Consider the following 14,760-nt stretch of genomic DNA (forward strand, 5'->3'; position numbering starts at 1 on the left):
TGATGGATTCCTTTCGTACATTGAGGTCCTTCATCCATTTTGAGTCTATTTTTGTGTGTGGTGTAAGGAAATGGTCCAATTTCATTTTTCTGCATGTGGCTGTCCAATTTTCCCAGCACCATTTATTGAAAAGGCTGTCTTTTTTCCATTGGACATTCTTTCCTGCTTTGTCGAAGATTAGTTGACCATAGATTTGAGGGTCTATTTCTGGGCTCTCTATTCTGTTCCATTGATCTATGTGTCTGTTTTTGTGCCAGTACCATGCTGTCTTGATGATGACAGCTTTGTAATAGAGCTTGAAGTCCGGAATTGTGATGCCACCAATGTTGGCTTTCTTTTTCAATATCCCTTTGGCTATTCGAGGTCTTTTCTGGTTCCATATAAATTTTAGAATTATTTGTTCCATTTCTTTGAAAAAGATGGATGGTACTTTGATAGGAATTGCATTAAATGTGTAGATTGCTTTAGGTAGCATAGACATTTTCACAATATTTATTCTTCCAATCCAGGAGCATGGAACATTTTTCCATTTCTTTGTGTCTTCCTCAAATTTTCTTTCATGAGTACTTTATAGTTTTCTGAGTATAGATTCTGTGTCTCTTTGGTTAGGTTTATTCCTAGGTATCTTATGGTTTTGGATGCAATTGTAAATGGGATTGACTCCTTAATATCTCTTTCTTCTGTCTTGCTGTTGGTGTAGAGAAATGCAACTGATTTCTGTGCATTGATTTTATATCCTGACACTTTACTGAATTCCTGTATAAGTTCTAGCAGTTTTGGAGTGGAGTCTTTTGGGTTTTCCACATATAGTATCATATCATCTGCGAAGAGTGATAATTTGACTTCTTCTTTGCCGATTTGGATGCCTTTAATTTCCTTTTGTTGTCTGATTGCTGAGGCTAGGACCTCTAGTACGATGTTGAATAGCAGTGGTGATAATGGACATCCCTGCCGTGTTCCTGACCTTAGCGGAAAAGCTTTCAGTTTTTCTCCATTGAGAATGATATTTGCGGTGGGTTTTTCATAGATGGCTTTGATGATATTGAGGTATGTGCCCTCTATCCCTACACTTTGAAGAGTTTTGATCAGGAAGGGATGTTGTACTTTGTCAAATGCTTTTTCAGCATCTATTGAGAGTATCATATGGTTCTTGTTCTTTCTTTTATTGATGTGTTGTATCACATTGACTGATTTGCGGATGTTGAACCAACCTTGCAGCCCTGGAATAAATCCCACTTGGTCGTGGTGAATAATCTTTTTAATGTACTGTTGAATCCTATTGGCTAGTATTTTGTTGAGTATTTTCGCATCTGTGTTCATCAAGGATATCGGTCTATAGCTCTCTCTTTTTTGGTGGGATCCTTGTCTGGTTTTGGGATCAAGGTGATGCTGGCCTCATAAAATGAGTTTGGAAGTTTTCCTTCCATTTCTATTTTTTGGAACAGTTTCAGGAGAATAGGAATTAGTTCTTCTTTAAATGTTTGGTAGAATTCCCCCGGGAAGCCGTCTGGCCCTGGGCTTTTGTTGTTTGGAGATTTTTAATGACTGTTTCAATCTCCTTACTGGTTATGGGTCTGTTCAGGCTTTCTATTTCTTCCTGGTTCAGTTGTGGTAGTTTATATGTTTCTAGGAATGCATCCATTTCTTCCAGATTGTCAAATTTATTGCCGTAGAGTTGCTCATAGTATGTTCTTATAATAGTTTGTATTTCTTTGGTGTTAGTTGTGATCTCTCCTCTTTCATTCATGATTTTATTTATTTGGGTCCTTTCTCTTTTCTTTTTGATAAGTCGGGCCAGGGGTTTATCAATTTTATTAATTCTTTCAAAGAACCAGCTCCTAGTTTCGTTGATTTGTTCTATTGTTTTTTTGGTTTCTATTTCATTGATTTCTGCTCTGATCTTTATGATTTCTCTTCTCCTGCTGGGCTTAGGGTTTCTTTCTTGTTCTTTCTCCAGCTCCTTTAGGTGTAGGGTTAGGTTGTGTACCTGAGACCTTTCTTGTTTCTTGAGAAAGGCTTGTACCGCTATATATTTTCCTCTCAGGACTGCCTTTGTTGTGTCCCACAGATTTTGAACCGTTGTCTTTTCATTATCATTTGTTTCCATGATTTTTTTCAATTCTTCTTTAATTTCCCGGTTGACCCATTCATTCTTTAGAAGGATACTGTTTAGTCTCCATGTATTTGGGTTCTTTCCAAACTTCCTTTGTGGTTGAGTTCTAGCTTTAGAGCATTGTGGTCTGAAAATATGCAGGGAATGATCCCAATCTTTTGATACCGGTTGAGTCCTGATTTAGGACCGAGGATGTGATCTATTCTGGAGAATGTTCCATGTGCACTAGAGAAGAATGTGTATTCTGTTGCTTTGGGATGAAATATTCTGAATATATCTGTGATGTCCATCTGGTCCAGTGTGTCGTTTAAGGCCTTTATTTCCTTGCTGATCTTTTGCTTGGATGACCTGTCCATTTCAGTGAGGGGAGTGTTAAAGTCCCCTACTATTATTGTATTATTGTTGATGTGTTTCTTTGATTTTGTTATTAATTGGTTTATATAGTTGGCTGCTCCCACATTGGGGGCATAGATATTTAAAATTGTTAAATCTTCTTGTTGGACAGACCCTTTGAGTATGATATAGTGTCCTTCCTCATCTCTTATTATAGTCTTTGGCTTAAAATCTAATTGATCTGATATAAGGATTGCCACTCCTGCTTTCTTCTGCTGTCCATTAGCATGGTAAATTCTTTTCCACCCCCTCACTCACTTTAAATCTGGAGGTGTCTTCAGGCTTAAAATGTGTTTCTTGGAGGCAACATATAGATGGGTTTGTTTTTTTATCCATTCTGATACCCTGTGTCTTTTGACAGGGGCATTTAGCCCATTCACATTCAGGGTAACTATTGAGAGATATGAATTTAGTGCCATTGTATTGCCTGTAAGGTGACTGTTACTGTATATGGTCTCTGTTCCTTTCTGATCTACCACTTGTAGGCTCTCTCTTTGCTTAGAGGACCCCTTTCAATATTTCCTGTAGAGCTGGTTTGGTATTTGCAAATTCTTTCAGTTGTTGTTTGTCCTGGAAGCTTTTAATCTCTCCTTCTATTTTCAATGATAGCCTAGCTGGATATAGTATTCTTGGCTGCATGTTTTTCTCGTTTAGTGCTCTGAAAATATCATGCCAGCTCTTTCTGGCCTGCCAGGTCTCTGTGGATAAGTCAGCTGCCAATCTAATATTTTTACCATTGTATGTTACAGACTTCTTTTCCCGGGCTGCTTTCAGGATTTTCTCTTTGTCATTGAGACTTGTAAATTTTACTATTAGGTGACGGGGTGTGGGCCTATTCTTATTGATTTTGAGGGGCATTCTCTGAACCTCCTGAATTTTGATGCTCGTTCCCTTTGCCATATTGGGGAAATTCTCCCCAATAATTCTCTCCAGTATACCTTCTGCTCCCCTCTCACTTTTCTTCTTCTTCTGGAATCCCTATTATTCTAATGTTGTTTCGTCTTATGGTGTCACTTATCTCTCGAATTCTCCCCTCGTGGTCCAGTAGCTGTTTGTCCCTCTTTTGCTCAGCTTCTTTATTCTCTGTCATTTGGTCTTCTATATCACTAATTCTTTTCTTCTGCCTCATTTATCCTAGCAGTTAGAGCCTCCATTTTTGATTGCACCTCATTAATAGCTTTTTTGATTTCACCTTGGTTAGATTTTAGTTCTTTTATTTCTCCAGAAAGGGCTTTTATATCTCTCGAGAGGGTTTCTCTAATATCTTCCATGCCTTTTTCGAGCCCGGCTAGAACCTTGAGAATTGTCATTCTGAACTCTAGATCTGACATATTACCGATGTCTGTATTGATTAGGTCCCTAGCCTTCGGTACTGCCTCTTGTTCTTTTTTTTGTGTTGAATTTTTACGTCTTGTCATTTTGTCCAGATAAGAGTAAATGAAGGGGCAAGTAAAATACTAAAAGGGTGGCAACAACCCCAGGAAAATATGCTTTAACCAAATTAGAAGAGATCCAAAATCGTGAGTGGGGAGAAAGGGGATAAAAAGAGGTTCAAAGAGGAAGAAAGAAAAAAGAAAAAAAAAAAAAGAAAAGAAAAGAAAAGAATATTTTTTAAAAAAGAAAACACCTAAGAAAAATGTAAAAAAAAAATATATATATATTAGATAAACTAGTAAAAAATCGTTAAAAAAGAAAAAGGTAACAGTTAAAAAAAAAATTTTACCCGAAGGCGAGAAAAAAAAAAATGAAAAAGAAAAAATTAAATTAACTGCAAGACTAAAAAAAATCACAGGAAAAAAGCCATGAGTTCCGTGCTTGGCTTTCTCCTCCGCTGGAATTCTGCTGCTCTCCTTGGTATTGAAACCGCACTCCTTGTTAGGTGAACTTGGTCTCGGCTGGATTTCTTGTTGATCTTCTGGGGGAGGGGCCTGTTGTAGTGATTCTCAAGTGTCTTTGCCCCAGGCGGAATTACACCACCCTTACCCGGGGCCGGGGTGAGTAATCCGCTCGGGTTTGCTTTCAGGAGCTTTTGTTCCCTGAGCGCTTTCCGTAGAGTTCCAGAGGACGGGAATACAAATGGCGGCCTCCTGGTCTCCGGCCCGGAGGAGCTGAGAGCCCAGGGCCCCACTCCTCAGTGCGCCCTCAGAGAACAGCGCCCAGTTACTCCCGTCTGCCTGACCTCCGGCCGCGCGCCGAGCTCACCGAGCCTGCGACCGATTCAAGGTAACACGGAGCTGCGAGCTTGCTGTCGGCTCTGTCTCTGTAGCCGGCTTTCCCGTTCCAATACCCGCAAGCTCTGCGACACTCAGACACCCCCGATCCTTCTGTGACCCTGCGGGACCTGAGGCCACGCTGACCCCGCGTGGGCTTCGCCCCGGTTTAGCCTCTGGAGCGATGTCCCTCAGCGGAACAGACTTTTAAAAGTCCTGATTTTGTGCGCGGTTGCTCTGCCGCTTGCCGGGAGCCGGCCCCTCCCCCCGGGGTCTATCTCCCGTCGCTTTGGATTCACTTCTCCGCCGGTCCTACCTTTCAGAAAGTGGTTGTTTTTCTGTTTCCAGAATTGTTGTTCTTCTTCTCTTCGATCTGCCGATGGATTTTCAGGTGTTTGCAATCTTTAGATAAGCTATCTAGCTGATCTCCGGCTAGCTGAAGCAGTCTCAGCTTGCTACTTCTCCGCCATCTTGACTCCTCCCCAAACTACTAGAACTTCTACAGCAATTCAGCAACGTGGCAGGATACAAAGTCAATGTGCAGAAATCAGTGGCTTTCTTATACACTAACAATGAAAATACAGAAAGGGAAATTAGAGAATCGATTCCATTTACTATAGCACCAAGAACCATAAGATACCTGGGAATAAACCTAACCAAAGAGGTAAAGGATCTGTACTCGAGGAACTGCAGAACACTCATGAAGGAAATTGAAGAAGACACAAAAAGATGGAAGACCATTCCATGCTCTTGGATAGGAAGAATAACCATTGTTAAAATGTCTATACCGCCTAGAGCAATCTATACTTTTAATGCCATTCCGATCAAAATTCCACCAGTATTCTTCTAAGAGCTGGAGCAAATAATCCAGAAATTTGTATGGAATCAGAAGAGACCCCGAATAGCTAAGGAAATGTTGAAAAACAAAAATAAAACTGGGGGCATCACGTTACCTGATTTCAAGCTTTACTACAAAGCTGTGGTCACCAAGACAGCATGGTATTGGCATAAAAACAGACACATAGACCAGTAGAACAGAGTAGAGAGCCCAGATATGGACCCACACTGTTCCTCATCTAAGAAGTAGACCCTGAAAGACAGAAGAATGATCTTCTGTGATACCCAATGCATAGGTTCTGGAAATTGTGCATATTTAGGATTTACCTGAAGAATAATACAGAAGTAGGAACAAAGGGACTGCTCAAAAATTAACCTTCTGAGGATGATCCTAGAAGAAGGATCATGTTTGCTATGTTACTTATTTAAAGCAGGGAGAAAAGTGATTAAAACAGGAGATAAAGATGAGATGACTGTACAATAGGAAAAATAGACAAACATTCCCCTTGTGTAGTTTGGGTTTTCTCATTAAGACACAACCTTTCTCTGTGTAGTAGCCCTTTGCATTTGATCAATTCTTTCCTTCTCTTTTTTCAGGAAAAAATAAGAAGGGAAATGACTCTGATTTGGAAGACATGATTTCCCGGGAGACTTCACCTTCATCAAGTGAGAAAAAGACATCTAAATCAGTGACTTGTAAGGTAAAACTAGAAGAGGGATGTCTGCTAAATGATTGTGGCTACTATCTAATCACAGAGTAAGCTTTCTAAGGCATAGTGGTGTATTTTGCTCTCCTTAGCACAATAATTTTCATTCTCTGCCACTCTGATGTTGAAGATGACCAAAATAGTAATTTGAAGGAGTAAACCTCTTTGCAACTCTAAAGAAAGCTTTTGATACTCTTCTGGAACTTTTACTTATTTTGGCATGGATTTCATTTTGTGCTACTAATAGAGTTACAAAATGAATTTCATATAAAATACGAAGCACCCTTAGATGTATTGATTGATGGAATTCTTAAAAGTTAGAGACAGCATGGTGCTGTGTCTCCAAACTGTGGAAAGGTAGAGGATTGGGAAAAATCTGGGACAAACACTCTCACCTTTACACATGTCTTCTTCCTTGTGGAGATAACGCCAGGATCAGAGCACAAAAAGAGAATGCATTTTCATCATGTCAGTGGTTTGCATTTTTTTCTCTTATCTACTGGAGCTTTGGGACTGCCATCGTGTTGCTGTCCTCAGACTCACATTCTATAAGTTCCAGCATTATTAGAGATCAAAGTAAGTACCAAGAACAGACACTGCTTCACCTGCTCCCCAGTTTGGCTGCCCTCTCCACCTAGGACTCACAGTCATGCTGCTTTGAAAAACAGCACTGTGGTTTGGTTGTTCTCTCATAGAGGAATCTATGCATTCTTCTGTGACAGGTAAAATGGCTGCATCGAGGCCACCTACTATCATCACATCTCTGGCTGGCGGTCTCTAGTTCTTAATGCTCTGCTGGGTTCTCAGACTCACTTTGATACTTTTCTCTGATCAGAATGATTTTGTACCTGAAGGAGAGATAATTCCAAAGTGAGCACTTTCATAGAACGTCCTGAGTAGATCCTTTTTATAACCATATTTGACTCCCTTCTAGAACTAAATACATTTCATCGTTTGTTTTCCCCTTAATTTTATGGCTTGACCTATCAAGGATGAATTTTGATATGCTTTAAACTTTCCTTTCGGAAAAGAGTATCTTAGAGAACATCTCTGGATGGTTTTTAGAGTAACATGTTGGGAAAACCAGCTGATTTTACCAGAATTTGCTTTTCTTAACATTTCATGAATTAATTTTATGTTATAGCCCCTTGATGCCCTTTCAGTTATGATGCTATCCCTAGAATTATCTAGATTCAGACTTATAGATTATTAGATTTGGAAGATAGGTCAAGACATTTTTATTCCAACACTCATTTTAGAGGTGAAGAAACTAAGTCTCAGAGAGCTGAAGTGATTTGTCTGTGATACAGCTTTTCAATCACATCAGAGACTAGAAACCAAGCTCCTATCTCCTCGTATTACTGCTTTCACTTTGTCCTCATATGTCCTTGGTATATGCAGTGCAGGAAAGCTAACTTACATTCTTTAGAAAAAGTTATCTGGCCCTTTCTTTAATTTGACATTAATTTGATTCGGTGAGCAATCTCCAAAAAAGACCTGACATCTTGGTAATTTGGTATATTTCTCCTTGTGCCTTCTTAGCGTTGTTAGCCAAATCACATTTCACTCAATCAAAGACCTATTAGAGTCCTAAGTGAGACTTTAATTTGAATTGCAGACATCTAAAACAGTTTGCTTCTTGGATAAATGTAATCAAGTTGATTTTGAAGTGTGACTTGAAATATGTCTCAGGTTTAAATTATGGTAGGAATTCTTGCCCAGGTAACATCACTTTTTCTTCATGGGTGAGTTTGAAGAAAATAGCTTTTTAAACATGTCTTGTTGGAGATGAGAGGGATTGTAATAGTACTATTGTAATAGTACTATTCTCTTTCTTTTCCTCCATCCCATTTCATTCACAATCTTCACATTCCTTTTTGATTCTCCTGAAATTAATGTTTAGGGATTTGTTTTACCAATTATTGTTGATAAACTAGTTTTTAGGACTAGGCCAACTCTGTAGAACTCATTCTATTTATTGCTTATTTCTGTAGTTTAATGAGAAGAAGGCTTTGGAGGACATTTTCCCTTGATTTTTTTTTTTTAAGATTTAGGGGTTTTTTAAAAGATTTTGCTTATTTATTTGTCAGAGAGAGGGAGAGAGAGAGAGAGAGCACAAGCAGGGGGAGTGGAAGGCAGAGGGAGAAGCAGCTCCTGGCTAAGCAACGAGCCCAATGCAGGACTTGATCTCAGGACCCTGTGATCATGACCTGAGCTGAAGGCAGACACCTAACCATCTGAGCCACCCAGATGTCCCTTCCATTGATGTTTTAAAGTAAAAGAGTTAAAATACACAGAACAACACTAACAGAAGAGAACTAATGTAGTATAGTAATATCAGACAAAAAGGCTTAAAAGCATAAAGGTATTAGGCTTTAGAGGTCACTATATAATACTAAAAGGTTTACTTCATAAGGAATAACGTGGAGGACATTAGGAGAAGGAAAGGAAAAACAAATCAGGGGAAATTGGAGGGGGAGATGAAGCATGAGAGACTGTGGAGAAACAAACTGAGGGTCTTAGAAGGGGGCAGGGTGAGGGGATGGGTGAGCCTGGTGGTGGGTATTATGGAGGACACGTATTAGACAGAGCACTGAGTGTGGTGTATAAACAATGAATCTTGGAACACTGAAAAAGATAAAAAAAAAAACAAAGTTTTAGTTCAAGGGAAGATATAAAATTCTAAACTTATAAGCATTAGAATATATAAATCAGTATTGGACATAATTACAGGAAGGAATTAATAAATTCACTATGATAGTGGACCATTTAAAAATATATCTTTTATTAAAAGAATAGACAATAGTATATAGAGTATAGAAATTATAAAAAAATTAGCCAGATAGATAGAACAGACATATCTATAGAACTTGCATCCAAAAGTTAGAGAATATACATTCTTTTCAAGCTTACATGGACCATTTATAAAAATTTACCATATACCAAATTAAAATATATCTCAACCAGTTTCAAATAATTTTTTTAAAAGACTTTATTTATTTATTTGACAGAGAGAGAGAGAGTTCACAAGTAGGCAGAGAGGCAGGCAGAGGGATAGGGGGAAGCAGGCTCCCCACTGAGCAGAGAGCCCAATGAGGGGCTTGACCCCAGAACCCTGAGATCATGACCTGGGCTGAAGGCAGAGGCATAACCCACTGAGCCACCCAGGCACCCTTCAAATAATCTTTATAATACTGACTGTGGCCTCTGACATAAGTTGGAAGTCAACCACAAATAGATAAAACATACATTTGGAAATTAAAGACATATTCAAAACTCATGGGTCAAAGAAGAGGTCATAGTGGAAATTTAAAATATTTAAAGTAGAACAAATATAAAATTATGTAATATAAAATATGTGGTTTTGTGATTATACAGTAGTTGGTAGGTGTATTAGGCTTTAGAGGTCACTATATAATACTAAAAGGTTTACTTCATAAGGAATAACGTGGAGGACATTAGGAGAAGGAAAGGAAAAATGAATCAGGGGAAATTGGAGGGGGAGATGAAGCATGAGAGACTGTGGAGAAACAAACTGAGGGTTTTGGAAGGGGGCAGGGTGAGGGGATGGGTGAGCATGGTGGTGGGTATTATAGAGGACACGTATTAGACGGAGATATCAAATTATCTACCAGATATCAAATTATCTACTGTAATAGATTACACCATCACATTTATAATGGTACCTGCAATAAAGTATGTAGGAGTCAAAATTCCACTGGTACTTTTCAAAGAGCTGGAGCAAATAATCCTAAAATTTGTATGGAATCAGAAGAAACCCCGAATTGCTAAAAGAAAAAGAAAAAGAAAACTGGGGGCATCACGTTACCTGATTTCAAGCTTTACTACAAAGCCGTGATCACCAAGACAGCATGGTACTGGCATAAAAACAGACACACAGACTAGTGGAACAGAGTAGAGAGCCCAGATATGGACCCTCAACTCCATGGTCAAATAATCTTCGACAAAGTAGGAAAAAATACACAGTGGAAAAAAGACAGTCTCTTCAATAAATGGTGCTGGGAAAATTAGACAGCTATATGTAGAAGAATGAAACTCAACCATTCTCTTACACTGTACACAAAAATAAACTCAAAATGGATAAAAGACCTCAGTGTGAGACAGGAATCCATCAGAATCCTAGATGAGAACATAGGAAGTAACCTCTTTGATATCAGCCACAGCAACTTCTTTCAAGATATGTCTCCAAAGGCAAAGGAAACAAAAGCGAAAATGAACTTTAGGGACTTCATCAAGATCAAAAGCTTCTGCACAGCAAAGGAAACAGTCAACAAAACAAAGAGGCAACCCACGGATTGGGAGAAGATACTTGTAAATGACAGTACAGACAAAAGGTTGATATCCAGGATCTAAAAAGAAAAACTCAAACTCAACACACGCAAAACAGATAATCATGTCAAAAAATGGGCAGAAGACATAAACAGACACTTCTTCAATGAAGACATACAAATGGCTATCAGACACATGAAAAAACATTCATCATCACTAGCCATCAGGGAGATTCAAATTAAAACCACATTGAGATACCACCTTATACCAGGTTAGAATGGCCAAAATTAGCAAGACAGGAAACAACATGTGTTGGAGAGGATGTGGAGAAAGGGGAACCCTCTTATGCTGTTGATGGGAATGCAAGTTGGTGCAGCCACTTTAGAAAACAGTGTGGAGATTCCTTAAGAAATTAAGAATAGAGCTTCCCTATGACCCTGCAATTGCACTACTGGGTATTTACCCCAAAGATACAGATGTAGTGAAAAGAAGGGCCATCTGTACCCCCAATGTTCATAGCAGCAATGGCCACGGTCGCCAAACTGTGGAAAGAACCAAGATGCCCTTCAATGGACAAATGGATAAGAAAGATGTGGTCCATGTATACACTATGGAGTATTATTCCTTCATTAGAAGGGAGGAATACCCAACTTTTGTAGCAACATGGACAGGACTGGAAGAGATTATGCTGAGTGAAATAAGTCAAGCAGAGAGAGTCAATTATCATATGGTTTCACTTATTTGTGGAGCATAACAAATACCATGGAGGACATGGGGAGATGGAGAGGAGAAAGCAGTTGAGGGAAATTGGAAGGGGAGATGAACCATGAGAGACTATGGATTCTGAAAAACAATCTGAGGGTTTTGAAGGGGCGGGGAGTGGGAGGTTGGGGGAGCCAGGTTGTGGGTATTATGGAGGGCACGTATGGCATCGAGTATTGCTTGTGGTGCAAAAACAAAGAATACTGTTACGTTGAAAAGAAATTAATAAAAAAAATAGTACTTAGGAGTCAATCTAAGGATAGGTATGATTTACTTTTTTTGAGAATATTTAAAAATATTTTATTGTTATAGATATATCATTAATGGATATTAAGTCTTAATAAATGAAGAACATAGTTATCCCTAATTTATTTATTTACCTTTTTAGAGATTTATTTATTTTAGAGAGAGAACAGGAAGAGGGGCAGGGTGGGGAGTGAATCTCCTACAGACTCCCCACTGAGTGTGGAGCCTGATGTGAGACTTAGTCCCATAACTCTGAAATCATGACTGTTTTCTTTTGCTGAGGATGCTTCCCTTTCTCTTTGCTTAGCTCTTCCTTTTGTCTTTTAGGTACATGACAGTTACATGTCACCGTACTCTGTGACTGCATTAACATCACCAGCTGTAATTTGTATGTTTGCTTGTGTATTTTTTTCTCCTCATGAGAACACATGCTCTGCAGCAGCAGAACACATGCCTCTCTTGTTCATTGTTTTATCCACAGCACTTAGAGCAGTATCTGTGCATACTAGATCCTCAGAAAAGAATCATCAAATGAATGGATTAATTGAAGCAGAATTACTGAATCTTTATTTTAATGTGATTTCCCCCCTAATTATACTCAATTTTTTTTTTAATTATAGAAGACTCTGAATGCAACAGAATGGACTGAAGTCTAAGGGGCAGTACGGAATCCCATGGTAGAGATGGATTACTGGACTAGATTACATAAGCACTAAAATAAAGATAAATACAGTGCTAAGAATTTTGTATTTACAGTAAACCAAGGATAAGAGCCTTCTCTGGGTTACAGTGATAATTTTTTTTGATAAAAAATGAAGCCTATTTTTATCAACTTTTAGAAAATAACTTGGGTGATTCAATAAAAATTCACTTGTGTGTGCATAGTACTTTATGCTCTTTTGTTTTGACAGGTTGTAAAATATTTAATAGGGAGCAGTACATTTCAGGTGATTTTCTAGAAGTAGAAATCACACCCACTGTGGTTTTAGTTCTATTATTGAAGATTCTTCATAAGAAGCTATAGAAACTAGACATTTCTTTTAAACTACACATTCCTAAAATCATAGCCATGATTTTCTTTTCATTCTTATTCCTGTAGGTTTTGGAAAATGCAGGTGGCTCAGAGAAGGTAAAACTCCCTGTTCAGAATTTCCAACACAGTAATTACGATGATCTTTTTAAAGATGCTACAGAAAGGTATAACCAATATACTTATTTAGTGAGCTTTCTGTTCATTCATGCTCATAGCCCTCTCAGTGGAGACCATGAATAAACAACCCTCAAATGTTTGATTAGTTTCTCAAGAGATAATTCTTTGTAGTAAGTACAACCTGATTTTGCTAGAAATAGGATGCATTTATGACCTCATAAATATGGTATTAACACAAGAAGAAGATATTCCTAAAGAGTTTAATTTCTCAGTCAACTCAACAATTATACATTTCCAGAGTCTTTGTAAATGTGTTGGGAGCTTTGGAGAGGGCATTATGCTTGAGGTAAAGTAAAGCACAGGACACAATTAATTCCACTAGAAATTATATGGATTTCCAAGAAAGAAAATAATGTGCTAGAAACAATAGAACTGTTAGATGATGAATTCTTGGTACTATGTATGAAAATATTTAAAGAACCAAGAGAAAAGTAAATTTCCATTAGGAAAAACAAAAGAAACAATAGCATTCATGCTTATAAAAATGTTCAAATTTAGGTGTGACATGCAAAATCATATCAAAGAAGAGAACATCTTAATGAGCCATATTTCTATATAGAGATTTATAAGTCATGTTAGCTGTAGTGACTGGAATAGCACTGCATAATAATGCAGATAGTTTAAAACTTGCATATGCAACTTTCAAAAGTGCATTAAATGAACAAATAAATTATAGTTCAAAAGACATTTGAGATCCTATTATATACTAATGGTATATACCAATTATTAGATGGTAATTATATACTAAGCATTGTATTAAAATGTAAAATATTACACAGTTCTTGCCCTTTAGTTTATAATTTAATTAGGGAAACAGATATGTAAAAGACAAATTTAAATACGATATAATAAGTACTGTTATAGAGCCAAAGTCCAGGGATTGTGAATACAGAAGACAGAAATATGGATGGGAGAGTTTATCACCACTTTATTTGAATAAAAAATATTTAGGATATTTATTTGGATTTAGGATCTTAAGTATAAATCTAGCAGGGGAAAAGGGAGGGAAGAAAATGTCAAGCTGGGAGAGGTTTAAACAAAGATAAGTTGTGAAAATATCTTATTAATGGTGAGAGTTATTATGTGTTAAGAGCTCTAGGGTACCTGTGAATTTGAATGCCAGGAAGCTTGGGACGATAAGAGGTAGAGCCAAAAATATAATGTGGGTCAGAGTGTAAAGGAGCTTGATATACATGAAACCAAGGAGTGCATATTTTAGTCAGTTTGTTAGCATTAGGAGGAAGTACAGGTGGAATTTTTCTTGTTGTATTCATGCATATGTCTGTCTACCCATCTAGGAAGAGGATTGTGGGTAGCAAGGTGGATGATATCTGGCAAGAAATGGGCAACAATTAGATATTTATAGTAATCCAAAAAAAAAAAAAAGATGAGAAGAGGAACGAATAAGAAACTTGAAATGACTCACAGAAGCAAAAGAAGAAAGGCATTTATTTGGTTAAAGCATAAGATGCACAAAAGAGATTAGTAGGCATGACGATGAAAAAGTAGGAAGGGGCCAGATTGCCACTAACTTAAACTTCTGTGAGGGGCCTGGGTTTTTCCTGAAGCTGGTGAGCGGGTAGAATTAAATTTGAATTTAGGGAGAGTTTTCTCTAGACATCAGAGATTAGAACCAGAAATCACATTAAGAGGCTTCTGTTAAGTGGGGTTGCAAATGACAGTGCAGCAAGTAAATGGAGCAGGGAGAAACTGGAAAGGAACAGGAAGACAGTAGGGCTAGTGTTTGAAAGAAAGTTGAAAAGGGTTTCCATTTTTAAGATCGGGGGAATCAAGTATTCTTACGTTTGGAAGAATTCATACATGGGGGAGATTATATATATATATATATGAAAAAGATAATTTTAGAAAAAATTGTCTAGGAGACAGAAGGCTTGGAGTTGAATGTGGAAGAATTAATTCTGATCAGGGAGAAAGTAAGGAATAATTGAAAATGTTGGTGTAACTAAGCACACATTTTTTAAAGTATGTTGA

At 37.8% G+C, this 14,760-nt stretch overlaps 1 protein-coding gene across 6 annotated transcripts in view; it reads left to right on the forward strand.

Moving 5' to 3' along the window:
• FRMPD2 (FERM and PDZ domain containing 2) overlaps window positions 1–14,760 on the forward strand; it is a 219,170-nt gene that overhangs the window by 147,246 nt on the left and 57,164 nt on the right. For 3 of the 6 annotated variants that reach the window (XM_013063166.2, XM_013063170.2, XM_045068704.1), the window contains exons 3-4: window positions 6,151–6,254; window positions 12,658–12,755. In XM_013063166.2, the coding sequence (XP_012918620.1) occupies window positions 6,151–6,254; window positions 12,658–12,755 (202 nt within the window). Of the gene's footprint in view, window positions 1–6,150; window positions 6,255–12,657; window positions 12,756–14,760 lie in introns of those variants that run through there. The other 3 variants (XM_013063173.2, XM_045068705.1, XM_045068706.1) reach the window with 3 other exon arrangements.

Source organism: Mustela putorius, unplaced genomic scaffold (genome assembly GCF_011764305.1).
Source record: "Mustela putorius furo isolate JIRA1106 unplaced genomic scaffold, ASM1176430v1.1 tig00003909_pilon_pilon_pilon, whole genome shotgun sequence".
NCBI classification, from domain to species: domain Eukaryota; kingdom Metazoa; phylum Chordata; class Mammalia; order Carnivora; family Mustelidae; genus Mustela; species Mustela putorius.